Raw genomic sequence first — 12,409 nt, 5'->3', positions numbered from 1 at the left:
TCATAGTGTAAATGGTATCTTATTGTAATCTTAATTTCCATTTCTTATTTTCTTTAAAGATTTATTTTAGAGAGAGTGTGAGAGAGAGCAAAGGGGGGAGGGATAGAGGGAGAGAAAGAAAATCTCAAGCAGACACCTCCCTGAGCTCTGTAGAGCCCCAGTGGGGCTCCATCTTGGGACCCTGAGATCATGACCTAAGCTGAAATCAAGAGTAGGACACTCAACTGACTGAGCTACCCAGGAGCCCCTAATTTTCATTTCTTTTAAGTCAGGTTGAGCATCTTTTAGTACATTTAAGTTACAGTTGTTTTTTTTTTTGTAAATTGTTCATATACTTTTTTCATATTTATATTGGTTATTAGGTCTTATTTGCTCTTTGTTCATATATAAGTTAAAAATAGTTTTCCCTTTTCTCAGTTTGTCCTATGTCTTTTTACTTTGCTTATGGTGGTAATTTTGGTAGGCAAATATTTTTACTTTTATGTATTTGAATTTATCACTATTTTTAAATGACTTCTGGGTTTCCTATAATATTTAGAAAAGCTTATAAGATTATTAAGAAATTCTCCAGTGTTTTTAAAAAATACTTTAATTGTGTCTTTTTTTGTATGTAAATATTCTCCTGGAATTTATTTTGGTGTAAAAGTGTGAGATAGATATCCAACTTAGTTTTGTTTTATTCATCTCTACTTATTGAATGAACCCATATTTCCTTCTTTTTTTTTTTTTTTTTTTTTTTGAATTCTACCTTTATAAGACCCAAATTGCCATATGTATTCAAGTCTGTTTCTGGATTTTTTTGTGTTCCATTGATCTCTTTTCAATTCTAGTACCATACTGGTTTTTTTAAATTATTGTACATTATGAATTTTCTCATCAAAATTTTAAAAATTGATGTATAATATACATATAGAAAAGTACACAGATGAAAATAATACATTTTTTAAAAGATTTTATTTATGGCAGAGAGAGATAGTGAGAGGGAACACCAGCATGGGGGAGCTGGAGAAGGAGGAGCCAATATGGGGCTCGATCCCAGGATGCTGGGATCATGACCTGAGCGGAAGGCAGACTCTTGACAGCTGAGCCACCCAGGCACCCTGAAAGGAATACATCTTGATGAATTTTCAAAAATGTAACACATTTGTGTAACCAACACCAGATCAAGAAACAGAACATTACCACTCAAAGCCACCGTTTTGTTCCTTCTCAGTCACTACTCCCCTCAAGGGTAAAAGGCTCTTTTGACAAAAACTAGTTTTGACACAAACTAGTTTTGCCTCTTTTTGTTTTTTGTATGAAGAGAATCAAACAGTATGTACTTATTTGTGTCTAGATTTTTTTGTTCGGCATTATTTTTGTGAGATTCAGCTATATTGTTGTGTGTAGTTTTATTCCATTAGTTCTCATTACTGTGTAATATATTGTGAGAATATACCCCAAGGTACTTTGTGATTGTACTGTTAATTTTATTTTTATTGGAACCACATATTGTTAGTTTACCCAAGGGAGAATTGTGTTTGTCATACAGAATCTTCCTACATACACATCTAAGCCATTGGTGTTCCGTCAGCAGCATTTTAAAGTATTTGTCATACAGACTTTACATATTTCTTGTTAAGATTATTCCTCAGTATTTGACTGCCTTGATTGCAATAGCCATGTTTACTTTTAAAAAGGTAAACCAGTAGTTCAGACCTAAGCAAGAATAACCATTGTTGCTATAAAAAGTACAGGCCTGCTTTATGGACCCATTATCTTCTAGTTCCAATAGGAGGTGGTAGGCAAAAAGGATATGAAGTGGAAGTCCAAAAACAAGGATTACAAATTAACCACAGGAGGAATTTCTTAATCAGAACAGCAGAAAACCAGGTTTAATCCCTTTTCGCAGAAATTTTTTGAAGGAGTGTTGACTTCTAATTAACTTTTAATTGGCTGAACAGAGAGGTTGGCAGTAGAAGGGACAGTTTTAGGTGAGAGGATTCCAAAGTCTCAACTCCTATTTGGGATTTGTCATCTCATGTACCCCTCCAAGAGCCCGAGTCAGGATTGAAAGATTGGGTTATGAGGCTGGGATTGAATGAATTGCAATTTCTGTGTCCTTATCTTCAGTTTTGAAGAGTCTGTCCTCTTCCCTTGAAGGGTGCAGGAGCAGGTGATACCAGTTAACGTAAGGTCTGGGTTTTCCAGAGCATTCAGTGAGCAGATGTTTCCATTCAATAAGCTAAGCAGGAAAGTGGACTTTAGCTAGAAGGCTGGGCAGTGAGAGGTTCTCAAAGGCAGTAACCTGGTTCCAGAGCCTTTCCTGCTTACAGAGTTCCCTGCTTGGACAACAGGCAAACAATCCAGGCATACAATATTCAGCCATCTGAGTTTTTAGAAAACAGCATTCATTTCTCCCTTTGTCTGTTGTAGGAGTTACCCCATCCTCCCCCATGACTCAAGGCTCTGCATCCGAAACCAGCAACCCCAATTATGCTGTGCTGCTCTTTAGTCTTTAGAGCAGATGGATGGATTGTGGCAGGTGTCCTCTACTTCTCTGGTCTCCACCACTCAGCTCTATGTTTTCCTACTTAATTCTCCTTACAGAGCAATTTGGAGGAAGAGGACTCAGGAGTCCCTGATATCAAATGCTCTCCATCCGGAATCACCACCACACTCTTTTCTTTGGGCAAAATTCCCTCCCCACCCCGAACTCTCCTGCATCCCACTGAGACATGGAAGCTGGTGGGAGGAGGGGAACAAAGGAGGGGAGAAGCTGCCCTGACCTGTGCTAACATCCACTCTGTGCCATAGTCCTTCCCAGCCTTTTCTCCTTCCTTATGATGGACCCCAGAGAGTACAGGCAGGCTTGTCCTCAGCTTTCCCGGCCCCTGCTTCTGATGGCAGAGCTTCTTCACCTGCCTTCCGTGGAGTCTGTGATGGTTTCAGGGTGACTGAGGACAATCTATAAGCATTTTTGTTCATAGCTCACTCCAGGCATTCTCATAGGGGTCTGTGACTCCAAAAAAAGCTGTGGATCATTGTCTTGCAGGGCTTTCATCCTTGAATCAGGGATCCAACATAGCATAGGAAATAGAGAAATTGGAATCTGTCAGGGGCCAAAATGGGGAGTGCCCAAATGCTGCCCGAGTATTTTGGGGCCCAAATTTCTCTCAGCTTAGGTGAGACCATGTCTGAAATGGAAGAGAGGAGAGTGGGAGGATGGGGTAATCTCAGGAAGGCTCTGTCAAGCAGGGGTGGGCAGAAGGTAGGCCTTCTGGTTGTTCTACCATACTAGAAATTACCGAGCAGCCTCTCTATAACCTAAGAGGTTTTTGACGTTAGAACCCAGAAAAGGAGGAAGTTTGAAGACTCCAAATTGTGAGAGGCTCTGTTGCTGGCATCCAGGATTTCAGTTCAGATCATTTGATCCATGGAATTTCTGCCCCTTTCTGCCAGTCCTTGGAGCAGAGGCAGCGAGGACATTTGGAGAGGGAAATGAGAAGAAAGGGTAACAACCAACCAAACAACCCCCAGCTTCCTGAGTCAGGCGCTTTAGTTCCTGAAGGGAGAGAAGGCTGTGTCCCCCTAAGAGACTTGTTCTGAGTGGTAGGGTGGAAGAAGAGCCAGGTCAGACCCTTCCATGGAGAGGCCCTGGGGAGGGGTCAAAGGAGCAGGCAACGACTAAAGCAGCATACTTGGTGGGAAGCATTTGGGTTTTGAGTCCCGACAACCCCGAGTTCAAAAACAGCTGCCTCACTAACTAGTATGTGTCCTTGAGCAAGTTCCTCAATCTGTTTGACCCTGCAGAGAGCCACTATTGGGTTGCCCCTACTATGTGGTCCTTAGTAACATCCCCGCGCACACACACACACACACACACACACACACACACACACCCACCCCCCCACCCCCCCGTACAGTCACACCTGGGCTGAGGGCAGCCTCCCCAGGCAGGTAAGATAAAGAACTGGCTTGCTGGTGCTTGGACAAGCTGTGGAAGTGCTTATCACAGTGACCTTGCCACATCAAAGGGCTCTAGGAAAAACTGTGTAGGGAAAACAAGGGGTGTTAGTGGGCGGTAGTTCCACAGGCATTTTCCCCAGGCTGAATGTGCTTCTCGAGGGCTACATTTAAATATTAAAACTGATACTTGATTTAGTTATTGGAAAACTTTTAATATATTTGGAACAAGGTGGATGTGTGAACCCCCTTTTTCAACAATGACTTTTATGAAACCTATGAACAGCTTGCGTCTTCCTGGGAAAATTTAGTGATTCAATTGAGATGTGCTATAAGTGTAAAATAGACACTGAGTTTCAAACATGTAATATGAAAAATAATGTAAACTATTTCATTACTAATTTTCATATTGATAACATGCTGAAATGATAATAGTTTGGGTGCCCTGGGTTTAATAAAATATAGTATCAAAATGTTATGGTATCTCTGGGCTCTTTGCTTTTTCCACGAAATACGAGACCATCTGAAATTATATGGGTGACTCACATTCTCTTGCTTTTGGGCAGTGCTGCTCTAGAGACTGTGGGACCCAGGGAGCTGCATCATTTGCTCTAGGGCATGTCATCTGTCCCCCACTGCCTCTGGGGGCTTTCCAGAGATTTGTCTGCACAGCAATGCTGCTTCTGCCCTCTTCTGCATTGCAGAGTGGGCAACTAGAGTGAGAACCTCTAGTACTAGACCTCCAAGTCCCAACCTAGTAACCTGTGCATGAAAGATTTCAGAGGGGAAAGGGCTGTGCCAGGGAAACCTTTTCGGTGCCCTACAAACTGGAGAGGAGCAGTTGCCAGGATGTAAGAGAATTGGGTTGGGGTTTGGGGGGATGAGGTTGGAAGCTCAGGGATACTGTTTTCTCAAGATTGTTGGATTTTCCAGCCTCACTCCCCAGCCTGCTGGGTTCTTACCTCTGGTCCCCTCTCATATCCTCATTGGGCCCCACTGAAGAGCTTGCATGCTGGTCAAGTCTGGCTGCCTCCTGGAGGGCACCTGCTCCCCTCTCTGGTCAGGGACAGTTTGAGCTGGGAATCTTAATTAATCTAATTAGTGGAGTCTCCTCGAAGCAAGGACGTGAGCAGCAGGAATTGCTAGGAGTCTCATGATGCTTGCATATTGTGGGGTGGTTGGGGGCTCTTGAGGGCAGAGGGGAGCTAAGGACACTGAGCAGATGCTGCTGCAGAGAGAGGCTCCCTAGGGCCACATGACTCCCCAATTCTCAGTCTCTCCTCCCTGCCCCTCCCCTCCCTTCGCTCCTCCCCTTCTGATGATGCTGGTGCTGTTGCCTCTGGAATCTCTCCTTTTCTCTGGTACTGCCTTGCTTTCTCTTTGAAGCACACTCAGAGGCAGTCAGCATCTCCTCCCACCCCTCCTCTGTACCTGGGGTCTCTGTTCAGCAGTGACCTCTATCCAGAGACAGCTTCCCACTGGGGCTGCACTAAACAGGAAAACAAGGGGCACCTGCAGAAAGGTAGTGGAAATTAACTAGGCAGCCAGAACCTGCTGCTTCCTCTTTCCTCTGCTTTTCACTACAGTGTGTGGTGCCCCTTCCTGCCTGTTTTCTTCAAGCCTGGTCCCGCTGGGTTCTGGGACTCTCTCCTAGCACAACTGCAGATCCTTGCTTTTGTTAGGCATTTTCTAGGAGTTCCCTTTATACTTTTCCTCCAGGGCACTAGGGATCTGTGTTGGGAGATCATGATTCGGAGATCCCAATAAGAATGAGAAAGAAGTGAAGGAGCTGGGTGTCCTAGACTGGTATTTCTGCAGCAGATCTCTTGGAAGGTGGAGGACCTCTCCCTCTCCAGCTGCACAGATGCAGAGGACAGGGAAAGAACTGAAACTGAAATAGATGGGGAGTCTCTCCAGAACATCTCTGGGCCTCCTTCTGTGTCAAGCCTGTATATCAGGCAAGCCCATTGGGATACATGCTCAGTGGGCAGGCAGAAAGCGTAGGAAGGGAGAGATTTGCTAACAGTGAAGGGGGAAAAAGAGTGAAATAAAACTCCCGATATCACACTTCATTTAGGCTGCAACTGTCATGGCCATTTGGCAGCAAGTTTAATGTGACAGATGGGACAGGTATTGGAAGCTCATGCAGACATAGCGTCAATGTGTAGTGTGACACCACCCCCACCACCCCCCCACCCCGCCACCCCGCCACCCACCGCCATCGCACATTCACATCTTCCTACCCTGAGGTCCTTGACCCTAGTTCCTTGTGCCTGGGGAGGGGACAGAGCAGAAAAAAAGAGGGAGACTGCCTGGTTGATGAGCAGAAACACTGAGAAGCAACCGACACTTCCCAGCCCCACCTCTGCAATGATCTTATAGCTGTGGTTGGCACCTGGTAGTGATTGTTAAAGGGCGTAAGTGCGAGCAAGTAGACTGGAGCCTTGGGGATGTTTCCTGTTTTGTTGGGGGAAGGGTGGTTGGGGAGGTCCGGGCTGACTATGGATCTGTATCTTCTGCTCCCTGGGACCCTCAAACTGCAAAAGCATGGGGAGGCAGACCATCCTTAGCTGCTGGCACGAGGCAGGCGAGTGTGGGACTAGCTTCTGGTCCAAGGAGCCTTGGTTTTCTTCCTTTCTGTATCTTGGCTGGAATTCCACCATGGAAGGAAAGGTCAGAAGAGCTTGGCAGTGACCCGGTTACCCCCAGAGTTCTTATCCCCAGAGGGCCGAGGGGCCACAAAGTCAAAGGTCATGTGATGTTTGACCCGGCCTTTGCCCTTGCTCCAGAGGGCAATGAGGCCAAAGCAGAGGGTCACGGAGGTGAGGAAGGGAAGAAAGCCCACTGCCAGCACCATAGCGACCCCCCTGCTGTCTAGGATGAAGGGCCCTGGGATAGCTGGCATGGTGATATTCGGGTCAGAGAGGGTGCCGTTTGGCGGTTCCACTTGGATTACTTCTAGCCAGGTCCTCAGGGAGTCATTCCCAGCAACGTTGCTGACCACGCAGATGTAGGCTCCCCTGTCCTGTAGCTGCACTGAACGGATCTCCAGCGTGCCATCCTCTAGGACCCTCACTCTCCCAGCCCTTCCCAGCCAAGCCCCCTGCGGCCTCATCCAGGAGACAGTCGGGGCTGGGTCTCCATCTCCAGAGCACGAGAAAACAGCATGCCCCCCCTCCTCTGCGATGACCCATCGTGGCCCGGACTTTCGGATCAGGGCTGGTTGGCAGGTGAAGTGCCCTGGAGGTAGGATGTCTGAAAACTCCCTCAGGCTCTTCCCCTGCATGTGCCGGGGGCCTGCACAGGCTGGGGGTGATGCGCCAAAGTCCAGGCGGCGGCGGAGCCGTAGCAGCCAGAGGAGGCGACAGTCACAGGTCAGGGGGTTGCCGGACAGCCTCAGGGTGACCAGTTTGTCTGGAGCAGGGAAGGCTGTCTCTTCTAGGGTCTGAAGAGCGTTATCCGCCACATCCAGGAGGTGGAAGGCGGTCAGGCCGTGGAAGGCATGAGCGGCGATGGAGGTGAGGCATGCTCCGGACATGCGGAGCTCCTGGAGCCGCACCAGAGGACTGAGCCTTCGGGCTGGGATGGCTGAGATGGGGTTCTGAGATAGATCCAGGACCCTGAGGAAGCTCAGGTGATGGAGCGCTTGGAAGGGCACGGAGCTCAGATTGCAGCGGGTGATGGCCAGGCTGCTAAGATTGAGCCCTGCCAGGCTCCCGGGCTCCAGGGCCTCTAGAGATGGCCAGTGGTGGATCTCCAGCTCCTTGAGCTGCCCCAGGCCCCGGAGTGCCCCGGCTGGCAGCCTCCCGATGTCCAGTTCTCGAAGCCTGAGGGCCATCAGTGTTGGGAGGCGGGCTAGGGCTGGGCCAGGCACTGTGCTGAGGTTACAGCGCTCCAGTGTGAGGGTGCTCAGCTTGGCCAGCCCTGCAAAGGCCCCTGGAGCCACAAACACCAGGTGGTTGTCCCCCACCTCCAGCTGCTGGAGGCTGCCCAGCTCCCCAAAGGCTCCATCAAGGAATAGGACAATCTGGTTGAGGCGGAGGTCCAGTAGCCTGAGGGCCGGTAGGCCTGAGAAGCTCCCAGGCCCCATGATTCGTAGCCGATTGCCCTGCAGCCTCAGGGTGAGTAAGCTTTGGAGGCCATGGAAAGCTCCGGGTTCCAGGCTGGACAGCTGGTTGTAGCTGAGGTCCAGCTCCTGGAGCAGGCCCAGGCGGGAGAGCATGCCACGCTGAAGCCCCCACAGGCGATTCCCACTCAGGTCCAAGAGCTCAGTGTCCAGTGGGAGTCCTCCAGGCACAGCCTCCAGTCGCCGATGGGCACAAAACACTGCCCGGGGCTGTGAGGTGCAGTCACAGACAGCAGGGCACCCACCGCAGCTCCCTCCAGGCAGAAGGAGCAGGAACAGGAGAGGGGGCCAAGGGGGCCAGGCTCGCTTTGGAGCTGTGGCCATGGCCATACCCTCTTCAGTCCTGGAATAGATGATGACATGGTCCTTTATGGAAAGTGACTTCAGGTGATGGTGACCCCGGCCTTCCCTGGGCCTCCTTAGAGGAGAGAGAGATGGAGCTATCTGTCTCGGCATTGCCAGCGAGTAGGGTGGAGACCCAGGAAGCACCACTGGTGGACCACTTCCTTGGGCACCTTCCTTGGGCATTCTCCTCTCCGGAGAATCTCTATTTTCCTCCTGCTCCCAGCCCTGGACACCAGGCCAAGTGCTTACTGGCTCATGGAACCCTAGTTGAGCCTGACTCCAATGGGGAAAGTTTCCTATGGATGGGACAGGAAACAAGGAAGTAACTCTGAGTCTTCCTGTATTGTTTTTTTCCTGTATCTGTGAGATCCAGGAATACCTCTGGTCCCTTCTCCCTGATACTTGTTCTCCCCAAGCCCTGCCCTCCCACTCTCTGCTGACCCTTGTTCTCCCATGTTATCTGCCTCTAGCTTTGCCCCCATAGCTCAGGGAGAATCACATCCTTGGATTAAGATTGGAGTGAGGTCCTCACCTTGACTGAGTCCTCCAAGGCTGGGAAACCTGCTCAGCTCTGCTCCCCCAGGCTGCACTTACTGCCCCTCTGCCCTTCTCCAGTCTGGCCTTGAGCCCGGAATGAGCAAGATCCAATCTCCCCGAAATCCCCATGTGGACAACAGCCAAGCTTCACCTCAGCCACGGTACAGGCTACAGGGGGCACTTGAGTCCCTCACAAGAACTCTAAGGGCAATCCCCTAGTAGATGACACTGGGGTATGTGAGGGATCCAAGGGATGCCCAAGATTTGAGGTTGTTGCTTGGTCCTTAGTCTCAGACTTCTCTTCTATTCCTCCTCGATGGTGTTTTGATTTAGTCCAAGGTGTTAATCTGAGGGAGCTCTCTTGTCCCCTTTGGGCTCAGCTGTCCAAGTGATGCACAAGAGACAGGCTGTGAGCCAGGAATGCATTGACAGGTGAGAGACAGCACCCGGCCTGGTGCTGTGGGTGGGGAGCGTGCGAGCCCTCGGCTGGCACAGCGATCGCTGGGGGAGGCGGTGTGCAGAGCCTGTGGACTGCAAGTGAGTTTTCTGGGAACCTAGGGCCTCGGTGGAATCACGATGATGGTGGGCAGAATGGCCACCAGGGAGTGATCGAGGTGCTAGAGGAGAAGGGGCCTGGTAGATGGTGAACTCACCCTCAACTTCCCCTGTTTAATGTCAACAGGGCACTGAACAAGGGAGGGGAGGTATTGGAATTGGCAAGTGAGGGCTAAAGAGATGGGACTAGAGACAAGTGATGTTCCCTGGGTGTCAGTCTGCCTGGGTTTCTTTCTAGCTGCGGATCCAGATGGCCTTTGGGGCTTCAGGCTGTCTGGGCCCTGCAGGGTCAGTTTTCTCCCACATGCCCCATTTTCTCCCATGTGGAACTTAGGAGAGGCAGTTTAAGAGATGGTAGGACTTCTTCCCATTCGGGGGGATCACATCCCCGGATTGTGATTGAAATGAGGCTCCACAGCCCCCCTTTAGAAGGGCTGTTCTGGCGGCGCTCCTGCTGTGGTAGTGGGAAACTGAAGATCAGAGAGGCAGAGGGAGGCAGGACACTGTCCCCAGGCTTGGGATGAGAGAGAAGGGCACGGGGCAGGCCAAGGCTGCTGCTCAGTCTCCTCTTGTCCCCAGCCCAACCTAGCAGGTATTTCTGGCATGGGACAGACGTGTCCCAGTGTCCCTCATTGTCCCTGTGCCTGTTCTGGGAAGTCCCCCGGACTGCTAGCTCTTTCTCACAACCGCTGCAGTTCCTGCTTGTCCTTTTTGCTGTGCATTCAGCAAAAGTGCAGTGAAGCATGTAACCCAGCTTCCCTTCCTCCTACTCCTGTGAGTTTCCTCTTGGTCCCCAAAGCCTGCTGGGCCAGGGGCTGGGGGATCTGGGAACAACCCCTTTTCTTTATTTTTAAGGTGGCTAATTTAATCACAAACTTCCCTTGCCAGTCTCCATGGCTACAGGACTGGCTTCCAGCCACTTTTGCAGGAAGAAATGGGTGTCAGAACCACTTCTTTCTCTAAATGGGGTGGGGTCTGGGGCATCATCTCTTCAGGGAACAGGAAGCTTTCTTCTTCTTGTGTCTATGTGGCAGTCCAGAAACACATCTGAACCTGGATTATCCCTTTTAGAGCAGACCTGACCGAGGTGTGGGGACCTGCATGGGGAGAGGGCTCTTGGGGGAAAGATTTCTGGAATTTCCACACTGAAATGTGGGAAAAACCCATCCCAGAGGTAGAGGAAGCACTGGGGAGATGGAGGGAGGTCTCCTTAGAGTCCTTCCCCACAGGGGCCTCTGGGACATTTTAGTTTTCCCATTGAAGTCCAGCTGGGCCAAGATCAATGGCTGGCCAGAGCCAGGAGGGGAGGCGGGGGGGGGGGGGCTGGGGACAGCCTTGGGACAGGGGGTGGGGTCACTTACCGGAGAAGCTGGAGGGTGGCATCAAGTTGGACACTGCATCTGTCTGGGGCTGGGGGCCGTCCCATTCAAGCTGCACCCCAGGGCTGGGGTGGGGGCTGGCTGTACCTCCGGGTGTGTCTCACTCCTCGCTGCCTGCCACCCGCTGTCCGCCCGCCCGCCTGCCCACTGTGGCTGCTGTCGCTGCTGCGGCCGCTGCTGCCAAGACCGAGGTAGAGAAAAGAGCCAGAAAGCATTTCTCCTTTTTTTTTTTTCCTCTCTCTCTTTTTAAACCAGGCGAGAATGAGTCTGCAGCAACCCTGTTGGTGCAAAATAAATAAATAAAGCAACCAGGGAGGGCTGCAGCAAGCGCCACTACAGGCAGGTGAAGGGGAGGGGAGTGCACAGGGAGACTTTGGGGTCCAGGAGGGGTCAGGAGGTAGAGGCAGCCAGCAACTCGAAAGGGTCTCTTGTGGACATCCTAACTCCCCCCTGGGGAGCTCTGGGGCCCAGCACCCTCCTCAGCGTTGTCTTTTAGTCTCCCAGATGCAGGGAGAGTCTGTGCAGCCTCTCAGTCTTAATATCCCCCAGGGGTAGCATTTTGTGGGGAAAGTTTTCAGTCCGGAACATCTCCCATGGTTCTTAGTTTGAGACTCCTTCGGTGGGGGTTCCTGAGCAGCAGCTCCCAGGCCTCCCTGGAGGGCTGCGCAGAGTGGGGGCTGCAGTCCTCATTATGTTCATGGGTCGCTGGGTTAGAAACCTGGGTCTCCACATGGGAATGAGACAGGAGAGTAGCTTGTCTGTAATTGGATTTAAGAACCCCTACCCCTGTCCCTGCCACATATACCTCTGGGCTTTAAAGTCGTTTTATGAAGAATAGCACAAGTTGGGGTTTATGTTTAGCTGACTAAACCCCTCCCCTGAAAGGAACACAACACCCCCACATCACCGGCTGTTTATCCCTCAGAGGAGGGCTCACAGTGATTTGTAAAGCCAAGAGAAGTTCTGGGGCATGATCACAGCCAGAGACACAGGTGTCTATCCTGTTCCCTGGTCTCTCCCCTGCTGGAGTTGGGATGAAATGACATCTATTTCCTTTCCGCACAATGAAGGAGGACTCTTCCAGGGACCATCTGACCGACCAGTGTCCAATCATCTCTTCTTCTTTTGGGGTTTCTTGTGCTGACAACTGGGGCTGGGATTGAGTTTGGGCCACCCCAGGTATAAGGTTGGTGGACTGGTACACCATGAGAATGTTCTGGGGTCCCTCAGGATTGGGACTCTTTCCCTGAGGCCACTAAGTACCTCTGAGCTGTGGCCTCGAGGAAGACAGAAATCGTGTTAGGTTAAATGTGTCTACAGAGGTGCAGAATTGCAGTTTGAGTTTGTGAGTGTGTGTTTCCTTGTGTGTGGATGTGTGTCTCTCCTCAGATTTGTGCTGACGCCTGAAGTCTATTTCTAAAGTGCACAGAAGTGGTTTGAGTTCTAACTATCTATGATGTTCTTGGCCTCCAACTGTACCCTATCCCTGTACCCAAATGCCATAAAAAAAATTATCCCAGGC

The 12,409-nt window shown here is 50.4% G+C and overlaps 1 protein-coding gene across 3 annotated transcripts; it reads right to left on the bottom strand.

Moving 5' to 3' along the window:
* Window positions 1-6,150: 6,150 nt before the first annotated feature.
* On the bottom strand, window positions 6,151-12,385 carry LINGO4 (leucine rich repeat and Ig domain containing 4). Of its 3 annotated transcripts, none has more exons than XM_046006668.1 (2): window positions 10,870-12,385; window positions 6,151-8,712 (listed from the first exon to the last, which is right to left on the bottom strand). In XM_046006668.1, the coding sequence occupies exons 1-2, from the start codon at window positions 10,889-10,891 to the stop codon at window positions 6,620-6,622; spliced, it is 2,115 nt and encodes a 704-aa protein (XP_045862624.1). In that variant the 5' UTR covers window positions 10,892-12,385; the 3' UTR covers window positions 6,151-6,619. The 3 variants fall into 3 exon arrangements, with proteins under 3 accessions (XP_045862624.1, XP_045862634.1, XP_045862642.1); XM_046006678.1 differs by having other exon boundaries at window positions 6,151-8,489; XM_046006686.1 differs by having other exon boundaries at window positions 6,151-8,414.
* Window positions 12,386-12,409: the final 24 nt, after the last annotated feature.

The sequence above is a fragment of the Meles meles genome, chromosome 1 (genome assembly GCF_922984935.1).
Source record: "Meles meles chromosome 1, mMelMel3.1 paternal haplotype, whole genome shotgun sequence".
NCBI lineage: Eukaryota > Metazoa > Chordata > Mammalia > Carnivora > Mustelidae > Meles > Meles meles.
This window is presented reverse-complemented; position numbering and strand designations above follow the sequence as displayed.